The sequence below is a fragment of the Vitis riparia genome, chromosome 1, assembly GCF_004353265.1.
Source record: "Vitis riparia cultivar Riparia Gloire de Montpellier isolate 1030 chromosome 1, EGFV_Vit.rip_1.0, whole genome shotgun sequence".
In the NCBI taxonomy this organism is placed as follows: Eukaryota; Viridiplantae; Streptophyta; class Magnoliopsida; order Vitales; family Vitaceae; genus Vitis; species Vitis riparia.
Window position 1 is genome coordinate 19,564,281 of NC_048431.1, and position 16,060 is coordinate 19,580,340.

A 16,060-nucleotide genomic window follows, 5' to 3' on the forward strand; every position below is an offset into this window, starting at 1 on the left:
TCTATCCTCAAATCCCATACAAACCTTCGACTGTTTTCTCTCTAGTACATAGTGATGTGTGGGGTCCCTCCCGGATAAAAAATATTTCTGGCACTCGATGGTTTGTGACATTCGTTGATGATCATACACGGGTAACATGGGTTTTCCTTATGAAAGAAAAGTCAGAGGTCGGGCACATTTTTCAAACCTTCCATCTTATGGTTCAAAATCAATTCAATTCCAAATTCAAGTCCTCAAGTCAGATAATGCAAAGGAATACTTTACTAGTAGTCTCAGTACTTATCTTCAAAATCACGGCATTATCCACATAAGTTCTTGCGTTGACACCCCACAACAAAATGGGGTGGCTGAACGCAAGAATAGACATCTCTTGGAGGTTGCCCGGTGCCTTATGTTTCCTCTAATGTTCCAAACTATTTCTGGGGGGAAGCTATTCTCACAGCTACTTATTTGATTAACCGTATGCCATCCAGAGTGCTTACCTTTCAATCCCCACATCAACTTTTCTTAAAACAATTTCCTCACACCCGTGCAGCCTCTTCTGATTTACCACTCAAAGTATTTGGTTGCACGGCATTCGTTCATGTGTATCCTCAAAATCGTAGCAAATTTGCTCCTCGAGCGAATAAGTGCATTTTCCTAGGGTATTCTCCAACCCAAAAAGGGTACAAATGCTATTCTCCAACCAACAAAAGATTTTACACCACCATGGAGGTCTCTTTCTTTGAACATGTCTTCTTCTATCCCAAATCTCATGTTCAGGGGGAGAGCATGAATGAATATCAAGTTTGGGAGTCTCTTCTTGAGGGTGTACCTTCTTTTCACTCAGAGTCACCAAATCCTCTTCAATTCGCGCCCACTGAGTTGTCCACACCCATACCGTCATCAGTCCAGCCATCTCCTGTGACCATCCAGTCTCCCATGCCTATTCAACCTATAGCCCCACAACTTGCTAATGAGAACTTACAAGTTTACATCAGGAGGAGGAAAAGACAGGAATTAGAGCACGGATCACAGTCAACATGTGGCCAATATATTGACTCCAATTCAAGTCTTCCTGAAGAGAACATAGGTGAGGATAGGGCTGGAGAGGTGTTAATTCCAGCATTGATGATTCTACTCTGCCGATTGCATTGAGGAAGGGTGTTAGGAGATGTACAGATCACCCAATTGGGAATTATGTTACATATGAAGGGCTATCACCATCTTACAGAGCATTTGCTACTTCTCTTGATGATACTCAGGTTCCCAATACAATACAAGAGGCATTAAAATTTTTAGAATGGAAGAAGGCAGTACAAGATGAGATTGATGCACTTGAGAAGAATGGGACGTGGACTATCACAGATTTGCCGGTTGGGAAGAGGCCCGTGGGGTGCAAGTGGATTTTCACCTTAAAAATACAAAGCAGATGGATCAGTCGAGAGATTCAAGGCTCGTTTGGTAGCTAGAGGTTTACGCAATCCTATGGGATAGACTATCAGGAGACTTTTGCTCCTGTTGCAAAACTGAACACTATCAGGATTCTTCTCTCATTGGCTGTCAATCAAGATTGGTGCTTGCAACAAATGGACATAAAAAATGCGTTTCTAAATGGTGACCTAGAAGAGGAAGTCTACATGGAAATACCACCTGGTTTCGAAGGAAGTATGGCAAAGAATCAGGTTTGCAAACTCCAAAAATCCTTGTACGGCCTTAAACAATCTCCCCGAGCCTGGTTTGATAGATTCACAAAAGCAGTCCTGAAGCTGGGCTACAAACAAGGTCAGGCTGATCATACTCTATTTGTCAAGAAGTCTCATGCCGGGAAAATGGCCATATTGATAGTCTATGTTGATGGTATTATTCTATCTGGGAATGATATGGAGGAATTACAGAATTTGAAGAAGTATTTGTCAGAGGAGTTTGAAGTTAAAGACCTTGGAAATTTGAAATATTTCCTTGGTATGGAAGTGGCTAGATCAAGGAAGGAATTGTAGTCTCTCAAAGAAAATACATACTCGATCTTCTTAAGGAGACCGGTATGCTTGGATGCAAACCAATTGATACTCCTATGGATAGTCAGAAGAAACTTGGTATCGAGAAAAGAAAGTACACCGGTAGATAGGGGGAGATATCAGCGGCTCGTCGGGCGCTTGATTTATCTCTCACACACTCGGCCAGATATTGGCTTTGCAGTGAGTGCTGTAAGTCAATTCATGCACAGCCCCACTGAGGAACACATGGAAGCAGTCTACAGGATTCTTAGATATTTAAAAATGACACCAGGGAAAGGTCTATTCTTCAGAAAGACAGAGAACCGTGACACTGAAGTATACTCAGATGCGGATTGGGCAGGAAACATCATTGACAGGCGGTCTACTTCTGGATATTGTTCTTTTGTCTGGGGAAATCTGTTACCTGGAGGAGTAAGAAGCAATCAGTTGTAGCCAGAAGTAGTGCAGAAGCTGAGTACAGAGCTCTTGCACAGGGAATCTGTGAAGGGATTTGGATAAAAAGGGTCTTAGTGAACTGGGGCAAACGAGTTCATCTCCATTCTGATGATGTGTGATAATCAGGCAGCTATAAGCATAGCAAAGAACCCCGTGCATCATGACAGGACCAAGCATGTTGAGATTGACAGACACTTCATCACAGAGAAGGTGACTAGTGAGACGGTTAGATTGAACTATGTTCCTACCAAGCACCAAACCGCAGACATCCTCACCAAAGCTTTACCTAGGCCTAACTTTGAAGACTTAACTTGCAAGCTGGGATTATATGATATATATTCTCCAGCTTGAGGGGGAGTGTTGAAATTTGGCATTCAAAGTTAGGGTTTTTTAATTTAGGAAAGTATTTTAGGAATAAAGAAGGAGAGATCATTTAGGATGATTCAGTTTCCTAATTTTAGGAGAGAATCAAGCTAGATTGATTTTTTCTTATTCAGTCAGTTGTGTATATATATGTGTATGGTGTGTACCTAAAGTATCAATAAAGGAATTCAGAAATTCTTCACAAAATTTTTCATATTTGGAGGTCATAATTTCTTTTACCTTTACTAATATCGATATTGATAGCAATAGTTCTATAAAATCAAACCATAGATATTCCATTGAGATCAACATTTTCATTCTTTATCCTAGGAGACACATATTAAGGAAAGAAAATTGAAAGAAATCAAAAAATTATTCCGACAGGTGTAACAGAATAGCTTTAAAAAAATAACTAACCTCCCCTTTTGTAGTGGATTGCATAATTGCTTCTATGTTTTTGTAAGAACTCATACCAACAGCATGAATGCCACTAGCATGTCTTGAGGCCTCCATGTTAGTGGAAGCTTTTAGACTCTCCAACTCTGTTTGTGTCCTGAACGCTTGAATTCTTTTCGCAAGTTTATCTTGTTCAATGTTGGCTAGTTCTTTCGATTGTTGTGCATATGTCAATACCTTATTTCAAGAAAAACAACAAATTTACAAACGGGAACCATATTTTTTTCCTTCAGCAACCAAAGTTTGAAGACTTAGTCATGACAATGATAAGAGAGTACTTGCTAAAGCTAATAAAAACAAAAAATTTATGCCTTAAGCAAATGTAGGTGTGACAAGCATACACCTTAACGGGTAAGTATATGGATTTTGATTGATAAACAAAAATAAATCATCAACATCTAAAATAAATCTAAGCAAACAATAAAAAAATAAAAAAATAAAAAAAAACTTAGGCAATGTTTCATAGTTATATTTAAGTGCTAACAAGTGGAAAAAAAACATCACACCTTAACAGATAAGTATATGGATTTTGATTGATAAACAAAAATAAATCATCATCACCTAAAATAAATCTAAGCAAACAAGAAGAAAAAAAAAAATTCAAAACTTAGGCAATGTTTCATAGTTATGTTTAAGTGCTAACCAAGGATGAAAATATCGGTAATCACGGATATATCGGTAATTCGATTTTACGGATATATCGGATATATCGGAGATATTTTTGGATATATCGGAGATATATCGGTGGATATTATTGGTAGGCTTAAAATTGTTAAAAACTCATGGAAATGCATAAAAAACCTCATAATAATATAATTAGAAGTATAATAGACATTTTAAAGTTATTTTATTGAAAATTTTGATATATGTATAACATGATTTATCATATTTGATAATAATATCGTATGTATCGATAAAAATATGAATTTTATAAGTGTACATTTATTATTAAATTACACCTAATATTATGATATTTGATTATAATATGTCTAATTTTAAAATATATATTAATATTAAAATATGATCCATTTAATTCAATTGTATTAAACAATATAAAATGAATAATGGTATATATATAATTTTTTAATATTTAATTAATTATTAATGATATTAAAAACATTATGAAGAAAATTATATAATTTTTATATTTTTGGTAATTAATTAAAAGACTTTGCATTTAATTATAAAATAATTATAATTAATTTGCTCTTTAAAATATTCTTATATTTTCTTTATATAATGAATTTAAGTATATATATAGTTGTTGCATATTATATATCAAAAGGGGACTTAGCCCAGGTGGTAAGCGGGTGAACCCCAAACCTTTTGGTTTGGGGTTCAAATCCCCTCGGCAGCAGGCAAATGGAGACTTGGAGAGGTACTGTAGCGACACTGTAGCGCGTTGACCGGTACTATAGCGCGTCTGACCCCGTTGACCGCGCGATATATCGGAGAAAAATCGCCGATTTATCGCCAAATCACCTATATATCGCGAGAAATAGGCGATTTCTCGCGATAAATCCCGAAATATCGCCGGACCGATATTTCTCCAAGAAATATCGTGTCGAAACCCTTCGATACACGATATTTTCTTCCTTGGTGCTAACAAGTGGAAAAAAAACAAAAATAAATCTTGAACACCTAAAATAAATCTAAGCAAACAATAGAAGCATTTAACAACAACAATAAATAAATGAAGTAAAAAAAATCAAAACTTAGGCGATGTTTCATAGTTATATTTAAGTGCTAACAAGGGGAAAAATTGCGAGCTTCATTAAGCTACTTTAATAATTTTTTTTTGATAAGTAAAAGAAGTATATTAAACGAAAAGAGGAAACACCAAAAATCGGTGCCCTCTAAGTATACAGGGAGTATACACACCACCTTCCCTGACTAGGAGCCTATCCAGTCTATAAAACTTACAAGAGAAGAATGACTCTCTGCTAAGGAACCCTTGACCCAAAACCAAAGATTACATACAAAAGAATATTTCAACCTTTGAAGCGAAAGATCCTCATCCCCAAACGCTAACCTATTTCTTTCCTTCCAAACTGACCAAAAAATACATAAAGGCACCATTTGCCAAGCCTTCTTGCGTCTTTTTCCCACAAACCCTCCATTCCACCCAAGAAGGGTTGTCTTCACTGTACACGAGAGAGTCCAAGATATTCCAAAAAGAGAGAAAAGGAGGTTCCATAGGACCCGCGTCTTGACACAATGCAGTAGGAGATGATCCATTGTTTCTTCTTCAGATAGACAGAGAAAGCACCTATTAAGCTACTTTAATAATATAAGTGACTAATCACTTAAAAGTAAAAATCAATTGAATATCACCTAATATAGCTTAAGGCAATAAGTAAGAAAGACCTAACTAATGACTTAAAATCAAAATGTGATAAAATGTTTTAATAATTTTATAATGTTTAAATTTAAATTTCACTTCTACATTAATCATCAAATAAAAAACCTTTGTTTTCTTTATATTGATCCTTCTTGTATAAAATTTCAACTACAAAGAATCTTTATCTACCTAAAGAACTATTAAAAATACTTTTCCTTTCATAATACAATAATTTACCTAACACAATAATTCTATTGAATCATATAGACTTTTAGCAAGCTTGCAGGTAACTACCTAGCACAATAATTCTACAGTGCTAAAAATCGAATTACTATTACCTTTGTCCTACGCTACCTTCATGTAAAGTCTTTTTTTTTTTCAAGTTATCCTTTAAACGTCATTCAGCTCAGTTGGCTTGCAAGATGTACACCATTAAGGTCCGGCTACCATTGAGAGGAGCCTAGCTGTTTTTTTTTTTAGGAGAGGTTCCTCTAGTGCATTCTTTTTGTACAAATCTCCTTGTATAATAGAAGTTTTTAATGATTTAGATTAGATTTGCATATTTGTGGTAAGGATTCTTCATCCCTCTCATGAAATCTTTACACGATATTAACACGATTCTTGTTTTTGACCAAAAAAAAAAAATGTGAAGTCTTTTTCCTTGTTCTTTATTTTTTTTTTTTATAAGGGCATAAAGAAATGAATTTCATGAACAATTGAATTTAAAGTTACTTGAAAATTTTATTTCTAATCAAAGCAAATGTAAACCCTCAGCATGTTTAATTCATGAAATCTCAAAATTAAAAATTGAAAAATATTCTATCCCCTTTCTTAAGAGGAATTATTCACATGCTATAAAGAATCTCTCCCCATTTGATAGTCCATGCACTTGGTTACCATGAAAAACTATAATTTTGTAATTGGTGGATTTACAAAATAAATGCAACTATAAGAAAACTTTTAATTAGCATGTCTAGGAAGATTTGTATTAATACGTTGGACTTTTAGTGGGTCTCACACACTTATTAGAAAATCTTTTATAATCATACAATAAATAACAAGTGTTCTATCTAAGTTAGATCTTCATGTGGTTTGAAACCATTTCAAATAGATCAATTTGGAGAAAGGTGAGTTACTTCTAGTAGGCAGTGTTCCCAATGTGGAGGAGTTGGTGGCTGACTTTGGCTGTCGAAAGGGGGAACTCCCCTATCGTGTATTTGGGTCTACCTCTAGGAGGCCCCTATAAATCAAGGACTGGTTGGCATTGAGTGGAAGAGAGAGTTCACAAGACGTTGGCTATATGGAAAAGGCAATATCTTTCAAAAGGTGGCAAGCTTACTCTTATCAAGAGCACTCTGTCAAGCTTGCCCATTTACCATATGACTTTGTTTGTGTTGCCTAAGAAAGTGAGCATGAGAATTGAGAAGATTCCAAGAGACCTTTTATGGGGAGGGAGATCATTTAAAGAAACCACATTGGGTGAGATAAGCGACCGCTTATAAGGAAAAACATAGTGGAGGCCTTGATATTATTAAACTCTCAATCATAAAAAAGAAGCTATTAGGTAAGTGGATTCGAAGGTTGGCTTTAGAGAATGATTCCCTCAAGAAGCAGGTTATTGTTGGAAAGTGTGGAGAGGAGGAGGCGACTTAGTGTCTTAGGAAACTATGCGACTTGGTGAAAGGCCATCAGGATAGGTTAGGATAATATTAACATAACCTCATTTAGCATGGGTAATGGGAGAAGGGTGAAGTTTTCAAAAGATAAATCATCGTGATTCATCTCCAAGAGAGTCTTTCCCATCTTTGTATTCCATAGTTTTGACAAAGTATGCTTGGGCAGCAGATGTTTGGGATCAGTAAGGCAAGAGAAGGCATTGGAACCCTCGCTTTTCAAGGAATCTGAATGATTGGGAGATGGCAAGGATTGAGGGCTTCATCTTAAGGCTTCAATGACACAGATGAGCATTTTATCTTTTTTTAATCATAAAGAATCATATTTATTGATATGGATTCAAAAGTATAAATGGAGGATGGGAAATCCTTGCAAAATTTACAAAATCTAATCAAAAGAAGAGTTGGAGGAAACTTCTCCATGAGAATAAGGAGAACTATATATCGCTAGAGCACCGCATGAAACTATAAAGGAGAAGCGACTTGACACTCCTCAAGGGGGTAATAAATCTCTAACAAAATGAACCCAGAGCATTGCTCCTCTCTTTGTTAAAATATCAGCAACATTATCGGTTAAATAATGACACCAAGAGAAAGAATAGATCAAGATGCATGTCACATCTAATATTTGATGGAGCCACCCATCACACCTTCAAATCCCTTTTTCTAATTTAGCCACCCAAGATACCAATATGGCAAAGCCCCCTTCCACCTATAGGTTAGAAAGGTTAAAGCCTTTCCTTGCTACAAGCCCTCTAAAAAAAGGCTAAAATCTTTGCCTTAATGGATAAGCCTTCTATTGTAAGTTTTGAAAAAGCTTTAACAACAATATCATTATGGTCTTTATTAGCCCTCTAGTCCCCAACTAATCAAGGTTCCTAAAATCACAACCATCAAAATTGAACTTGAGTTGGACGAACATCTTTGATTCAAGACTTTGTAGGTTGTTATTGCCTTTTCTCCTTAGACACAGAAAAAGGGAGTAAAAGAAAGCAAGATAATACACAAAAAGGAGCAAATACCAAAAACGCAGAAAAAAAGAGGATCTTTTGTTGTGGAAAAAAATTTGTCATGGTATCTAAAGCCTAGCTTTCAATATGCATTTAGTAAAAAGTTTTCATTTTGTATTTTTTTTTTTTAATCAGAAACAAAACAATATTGATAATAGTAAGGTTCAAAAGAAGGATGAGAGGTTCTTCCCACAAAATATAAAACCTAATCAAAGTAAGACTATCCTCCTCAACATAAAGGCATGTACAAAATATCCTAAAAACTGAAATCAAAACTCTCTCAATGTTATCCACCTCTTCCTAATTACAAACCAAAAGCCAACTAAGTTGAATAACATAAAGTGGAATTCCTCTAAAAGTGGTTGTATAAGAGGTCCAAAAGGAGTAGAAGTGAAGAATATCCCACAACATCCCTTCTGTTCTACACTTTTCCTAAAAAATCTTAACATTTCTCTCTTACCACACAATCCACAATATAGTGAAGCAAGCAATATGCCAAAGAGTTTTGCCTCTGATTGAAGTCCTTAATCCTCTAAATAAGATAATCATCATTTCTTCAATACTCCTAGAAGGAAACCATTCCATATTAGCCACCCTGAAGAGCTTATGCCAAAGCCCCATTGTTAGCGGACAATATAGAAAAAGATGCTCAATTGATTCTCCACTCCCTTTGTATAGGGTCTTCTCACCTATAACATGTCATTGGTATTTACCTTCTTGTGCACCACTAACTAAGCAAAGGCCTTGACCTTTGAAGGGGCTTTTGATTTCCAAATAAAATTAGTTGGAAGGAATGAGATCGGATTTAAGGACTTGGACAAGATGAAAAAAGATTTCACTAAGAATAAATCAAAGGAGGGTAAAGACCAAGCTCTTGAATATGTGGTAGAAAGATACAAGTGCACTAAGCGAAGACATGAGTCTTTTGAGAAGTTCAATTTCTCAATAAGTGGCATTGCATTAGAAGTTAAAATTCCAAGAAGATGAATAGGAATTACCAAGGACGATTAAGATGATGAGATTTCTCATTGAAACATCTCTACAAAGACCTAAAAATTGTGAACACAAGGATTGATCTCCCCACCATAAATCTTCCTAGAATCGGATTCTCCCCCCATTCCTCATCACAAAGCAGGTGTATGGGGAAAAGTCTTGAAAAACTTGTGTACTGACCTTCCAAGGACATCTGTGTGACCATCTAACCAAAATGTTAACATCTCATCCATTAGTATTCCTAAATGCAAAGTTAACAGTAATACATTGTTTACACATATCTATGAAACCTTAAGAACATGGTCAATTGGAAATCCTCCCTAGACACATGGGCATGCTAACACCCATTAAGCAGATACCCACTTTGGAATTGGAATATCTAGTTATTAGGATCTACATGATAACTTTATTTCAGAAGCTTGAAAAAAGACGGAGCATTGAAGAAAGTCAATTCGATAACATAATTGTCAAACTTAAATTGTAAAACAAGTTGAGCACCAGTTGAACCATAAAATTTGCCATAATAAATATGGCACAGGCCATGGGTAGTTGATACTTCCTGCCCATCAGCTATAATAGAGTATCCCACCCAATTTAACACTTGTATCGAGAGAAAACTGGGCTAGAGTTATACCTGGTGAATAAATGGCTCCAGCTGGCTCATCAAGTCATATCCCTAGAGAATAAAGCAGTCAACCATGTTTAGTCCACACCATGGCATCACGTCCACTTGTAAAGAAGGAAATGTCTTAACAATTAAAGAAACAAACCAGCTTAAAATATCTCAGATGAGCATCCATAATTGCACTAAAAGATTCCAAAAATTCATATTTCTTTTTTGCTTCAATTTTCACAAGGGAATTTACCTGCATTCCTTAAAACCACACAGAAAAATTAATTAGAACCAGAAGATTGAGAAGAAATAATAAAACATAAATAAAGTATTAGGCATACTAAATTAAAGCGGCTTCTCTCAAATGATGACTTTGAGTTCTGTAGATCCTGTCATAAAAAGAGGCTTGTAAGATTGTCAATTTTGTCCATAAGCATGCACAAATCAAAATTAATTTTTTAGAATATATGAATTACATGCAAACCATCAAGTTTTCATATATTATTACTTCAAGGTGAGTTCTGAGAGAAGCAACCCATGTAAACAAGAGGTCAACAATACACATGCACTTTTCCTAAAAGCTCCTACATCATTTTTTTTTTATAGGAAACAACAATGAATTATATTGAAATAGGATATAAGAAGTACAAAAGAAGGATGAGGAATCCTCCCACAAAAGAGAGCTAAGCATATTGAATACCAAAAGCTCATACATTATTAATCCATACCATCCAAATATTGGACAAGTACAACAAAGACAAGCAATGAAACATTCTTCAAATAAGCTTCAACCATGAGATAGAAATTATTTATCAGTGAACATATGGCCAAAGGCTAAAGTCAATGGCAGTATCAGAAGAATGATTTTTTTCCCCTAATAAAAATCAAAAGAAATGAAATCATGGTCCTTTTTTTCTATGAGGTTCTAGATGTGAGGAGGTGATCATTGTTCTAAAGAACATTATTTGGAATTTGTGGGTACCGTCCAAAGTAACCTTTTTGCATGGAAAGCTAATTAGGGAAGAAGAGTGTTAACTTTAGATAATCTCCAGAAGAGAGGGTGAAGCAAGAAGGGGAGTCTATTGATCATTTACTTCTTCATTGCTCTGAAGTAAGGCTTCTATGGCACCTATCGCTTTCCTTATTTAGGGTGGCAAGGGTGATCCTTTCTTCAATGAGGGTTCTGCTCTTAAGTTAGCAAGGCTCCTTTGTTGGGAAGAAAAGGAAAAAGGTATAGAACCTTGCTCCTCTTTGCATTTTTTGGACAATCTAGAGCAAAAAAAAATCAAAGAGCTTTCGAAGATAAGGAACAAAATGGCCAATGGTTAAAACTTTCGTTTCTTTGTAATCTCTCTTCTTGGGTTAGCATGTACATAAAGGGAAACTCAATGCCCTTGTTTGATTTTGTAGAGTGGGTGGGGTCTTATTGAGGCCTTGAGTGTTTTTTACGCTCTTTTTAGGGGATTTGCTTTAGGTGCTCCTTGTATACGTCTTATGTACATTGGGGTACTTCGCTATTTTTTCTAATTTTAATATACATTCTTTTACCTATCAAAAAAAAAAAAAAATCTAAATGGATACTTCATTGGCATGCTTCCATATTAACTCCTCTACAAGATGCCTTTTTTTTTATTGGAAACGACACAGAGATATATTGACCTCTACAAGATGCCTTTCCACCAGATAATTGAAAAAAGAATGGTATTTGTAGTACTTTAGGTCATTTCTTGAGGGCACTTCCACTAGGGTAACTCAATGACCCTTTTTCTAGACCAAATCCTTCAGCATGTCAAATATATCAAAGTACAGAACATGGCATTCCTTTGTTCCATCTCTTTAACATTAAACTAACATTTTATTTTTATTTTAAACTAATTACACTTCCAACAGTCCTTTTAACCTACATTGAGAATTTGACTCCAGTTGTGTTAACTAACATTAATCCCTTGTCATATTTCCTCAAAGTCACATCAAGCCCATTTCCCTGACTGCCCTTTATCGTTCGATTACAGGGTTCTTTCTATACACCATGACAAACAATATTGAGTTCCATGGCATGGGCTCAAGTAGCCAAGTCATTAAAGGTGTGGGGTTTAATCTCTTGAAGATGGATAGAGACTCAAATGCATGTCTTGCATTTATATCTCTACAACTAATGCTTTTGAAAAATGTCCTTATAATCATCTTAGTCTTTGACTTTGAAAAATGAAGGGCACTTGTATTTGTGTTTTCATCTTACTCCATTGGCATATGAAATTCCTTGGAATTTGAGCAAAGCTTTGTCCATTCTTTTGTTGAGTTGCTTCCCATTCCCAACCCCCCCTAACCCAAAAATATATATATATATATATATAATAAAATAAAAACCTCGGTATTTAAGAAAGTTGAGGTAATTCAATTTTATTTTATTTTTTATAAGTAAAAGTATTATATTATGACGAGGTGTTAAAATAGCTGCCCAAAGATGTACGGGAAAGGAACACTCACCTCATTATAGCTGAAACAAAAAATTGTCCAACGAGATATACAAAAAACAACCCCTCCCTCACGGAGAACCCACCCAATCAATAAAATCAATTAAGGTCAAATGATCATATTTTATAAACAATTTGGTCTCCAACCAAAGTAAATACACAAAAGAAGTTTTCAGACTTTGGATGAACAGTACACTATCTTCAAAGGCAATTTTATTCCTTGTCTTCCATATTGACCAAAACAAGCATAAAGGGCCCACTTTCCAAAGAGCCTTACGCTTTTTACCCACAAAAGACCTAATCCAAAAGGGTTTCCCTAACTGAGGAAGGAAACACCCAAGACACTCCAAACAAAGAAAAGGGCAACTTCCACACTTCCTTTGTCTTTTCGCAATGGAGAAGAAGATGGTCAATGGACTCCTCAAACGCTTGGCAAAAATAACATCTATTTGCTAAAGCCTATCTCCTCTTTTAAATTTGGTCCAAAGTTAGAACTTTTCCCCATGAAGCTTCCCAATCAAAGAAGCTTACTTTTGGCTACACACAAGAGTTCCAGATTATCTTCCTTGGAAAAAATTCTGATGAATCCGGGTCTAAGGCTTTGTAAAGGGACTTTGCCGATAAATTGTCATCCTTCGATTCCAACCACCTCACCCTATTCTCATCCAAATTCACCTTCTTCCCCCCCCCCAAACATAATAACAATCTTTCCACCTCATCCATCTCCCAATCATTGAAAGGCCTAGAGAAATAAGGGCTCTAACTCCCTTCCCCTTTCTTCGTTTACTGCCCAAACCTCTTTTACCCAGACCTCTTTGGATGCAACTAGGGCAAATAAAAAGGGGAAAGATTCACACAAGGTGTAGTTCCACACCACTTATCCTTCCAAAAACTCATCCTCTGACCATTTCCCACCACAAAGGAAAGTCTAGAGCTCACGAGATGCTCTGGCTTTCTAATTGCTTTCCACAACCCAACTCCATACCCCTCCCTGACCTCGCAAGAACACCCATCTCCCCATATTTCCCCCTAATCACTGGGTTCCAAAAAGCCTCTCTTTCATTTGCAAAGTGTCAACTCCACTTGCCAAGGAGAGCCTTATCAAGTGTCGCAAGGCTCTTTACCCTTAGCCCTCCTTTTCTTTTATCTAGACAAACAGTCGTCCACCTTACTAAGTGATATCTTCACTCTAAAGCCCCACCTTCCCACTGAAAATCCCTTTAAATCTGCTCCAATCTCATTCTAACCATTCTTAGCAACTGGAGAATAGATATGAAACAAATAAGCAGTTATACAAGGTGATTCTCCCTCCTTTTAGAGATATATTGTTGCTTCCACATAGCCAATCTTTTGCGGAATCTCTCTTCAATTCCATCCTAAGCAGATACAAATTTAAAAGGAGCACCCAACGGCATCCCCAAGTGGACGGAAGCCTTCCCACCTTACAACCAAGCTTTGAATCCAAATCCTCCACATTCTCCACCCTTCCAACTGGGATCAGCTCACTTTTATCCATATTAACTCTCAACCCAAAGATTGTCTCAAACCACATCAACAGCCAGCACAAAAAATGTCATCTGCTCCTTTCGCACCTCATAAAAAATCAATGCTCTGAAGAAAATCTAATCATTTTGAAATCGTCTGCCACACACCAAGGATCACTCCACAATCCTCTAACAGCCCCCAACTCACTTCAAAAACCTTCCCTTTCCATCTTCAACGTGAGTCCATAAACCCCTGTAAAGCTCCAGTAGAAACCGTCCTCACAATTCTTGAAACGATAAGAGACTGAAAAGTTCTCCTCCTCCAACTCCACCAACTATAACACCTATTGTCCCAAAACACCACCCACACCCCCACCCCCCATTCTAAACATCTTCCCACCCCAAGACTCCACACAATCCCAATGGTCATCTCCTGAATTTTAGTTTCCTGCAGGCACACTAAATTTGCCTTTTGAGATTAAGTTAAAATATCTTGCTCAAATTGTCAGATATGACAATGCCTTAAATTGATTAATCAATTAAGCTACTTATAGTTGAATTTGGAAGACATTGGCTTTTTAGGTGCAAGCATGTGTCACCTACTATAGCATTTTGATATAATTTGGGCCCACCAAATCTTTTAGTCTTTGCATTGATATCTTTGGATAAAAAATTTGGCTGCATGGGTAACAAGAGAATAAGGAAAACTATTTGCCTTGGTCTCCTCCCTGATATGGAAACTTCAAATTGAATTCTGATGATTGTACTTCAGGAAGTTCATGTTAATAGACACTAGAGAAAAGAGGTGTTATCAGCACAGCTGCTATGCAGATGACTATAGATGTTGAGCTTTTAGTTAAATGCACAGGTGAAATATGATATCCAAGGTTATTTACATAGGGTTGGTCTTGGCAGCTTGTTCATTGAATGAGAAATCTTGCAATAGATATTTAACTTTTTTATTTGGACACCTCAATCAGCCACCTAGCTAGCCGACTGTTTGACCAACAGGGGTACTGGATTCTGGGATATTTGTCAAGGACACCCACCCTCGACTGTTTTTGAGCATAGGTTAGCTGCTACGAGTGTTTTTGGGTCAATTTCCTTGTGGTATTTGTTTCACTTTTTGGAAGGATATCTCATCCTTTTTTCTCTCTTTTTATCTAAAACACTCTTGATTTACATTAAATATAACACAGAAAAATGCATGCAAGCACACAGCAGTAATGTAACTGAACTAAAATAAACCACTTACCTCTTCTAGTTCAGCCACAATGTCTCCCCGTGTACCCTTCTTCAAAGACACAAACTTCTCACGTGACTGCAACGCAATTAACAATCAACATGTTGAATTTCTAAAGTACTCATAATTTATTAGAGATAAGATGTACCACAAAAAAAAGAAGATTGGATACACAAAACCAGCATATATACAGATTGGTTAAAAAGAATTTTGCAGTAATAATCAATCTAACCTCTGATTTTTAATAAATTAAACAAAATTATCAAAGAAAGATTGTCTCAAAATGTTGGAAACCCATGTACTCCTGGTAATTTACATCTCAATACAACCCCAAGTTGAATTAGCATCTTTAGCATTGGTGAGAAAATTCAAGTTTATTTGGAAACTGTTTTTTAAAAAAAAAGTTATTTGTTTTTAAAAACATAAAACTATATATTTTCCATAGTTGAAAACACGTTTAATAATTTTTTGATAGGAGCCAAGTTGAATTAACATCTTTGGCATTGGTGAGAAAAATCGAGTTTGTTTGGGAATTGCTTTTAAAAGAAGTTTTTTTTTCCTTAAAAACAGAAAACTATATTTTCCATAGTTAAAAACACATTTGGCAAATTTTTTATAGAAAACAGTTTTTTTTTTAATAAGCAAGCATAGAATTCATTCAAAGGAGGCAAAAAAGCCCCAAAGTATACAGGGAGTATACATGGCAGCTAAGACCTTACAAACAAAAAAACCAAAAACTCACCACCCTTTATCTGGAGGCTAACCACTCCAAGAATCCTATAAGGGAATGCGGCTCCTCACCACTATACAATTTAGCCCAACCCCCAAATGTTACATACAAAAGAATATTTAAGCCTCTAAATTGCTAACACCCCCCCCCCCCCCCCCCCCCCTAAAAGCTAATCTATTCCTTTCCTTCCAAACCGTCCAAAAAATAAATAACGGAATGAAATTCCAAAGCTTTTTCCTTTTCTTTTT

General features: G+C 36.1%; 1 protein-coding gene across 3 annotated transcripts in view; it reads right to left on the reverse strand.

Annotated features, from left to right (window-relative positions):
- The window catches only part of LOC117924420 (ADP-ribosylation factor GTPase-activating protein AGD4-like), an 81,624-nt gene that overhangs the window by 34,543 nt on the left and 31,021 nt on the right, over window positions 1–16,060 (reverse strand). For 2 of the 3 annotated variants that reach the window (XM_034843044.1, XM_034843045.1), the window contains exons 7-11: window positions 15,095–15,160; window positions 10,223–10,270; window positions 10,039–10,134; window positions 9,903–9,944; window positions 3,213–3,428 (exon numbers count right to left, since the gene is read on the reverse strand). In XM_034843044.1, the coding sequence (XP_034698935.1) occupies window positions 3,213–3,428; window positions 9,903–9,944; window positions 10,039–10,134; window positions 10,223–10,270; window positions 15,095–15,160 (468 nt within the window). Of the gene's footprint in view, window positions 1–3,212; window positions 3,429–9,902; window positions 9,945–10,038; window positions 10,143–10,222; window positions 10,271–15,094; window positions 15,161–16,060 lie in introns of those variants that run through there. The other variant, XM_034843047.1, reaches the window with a different exon arrangement.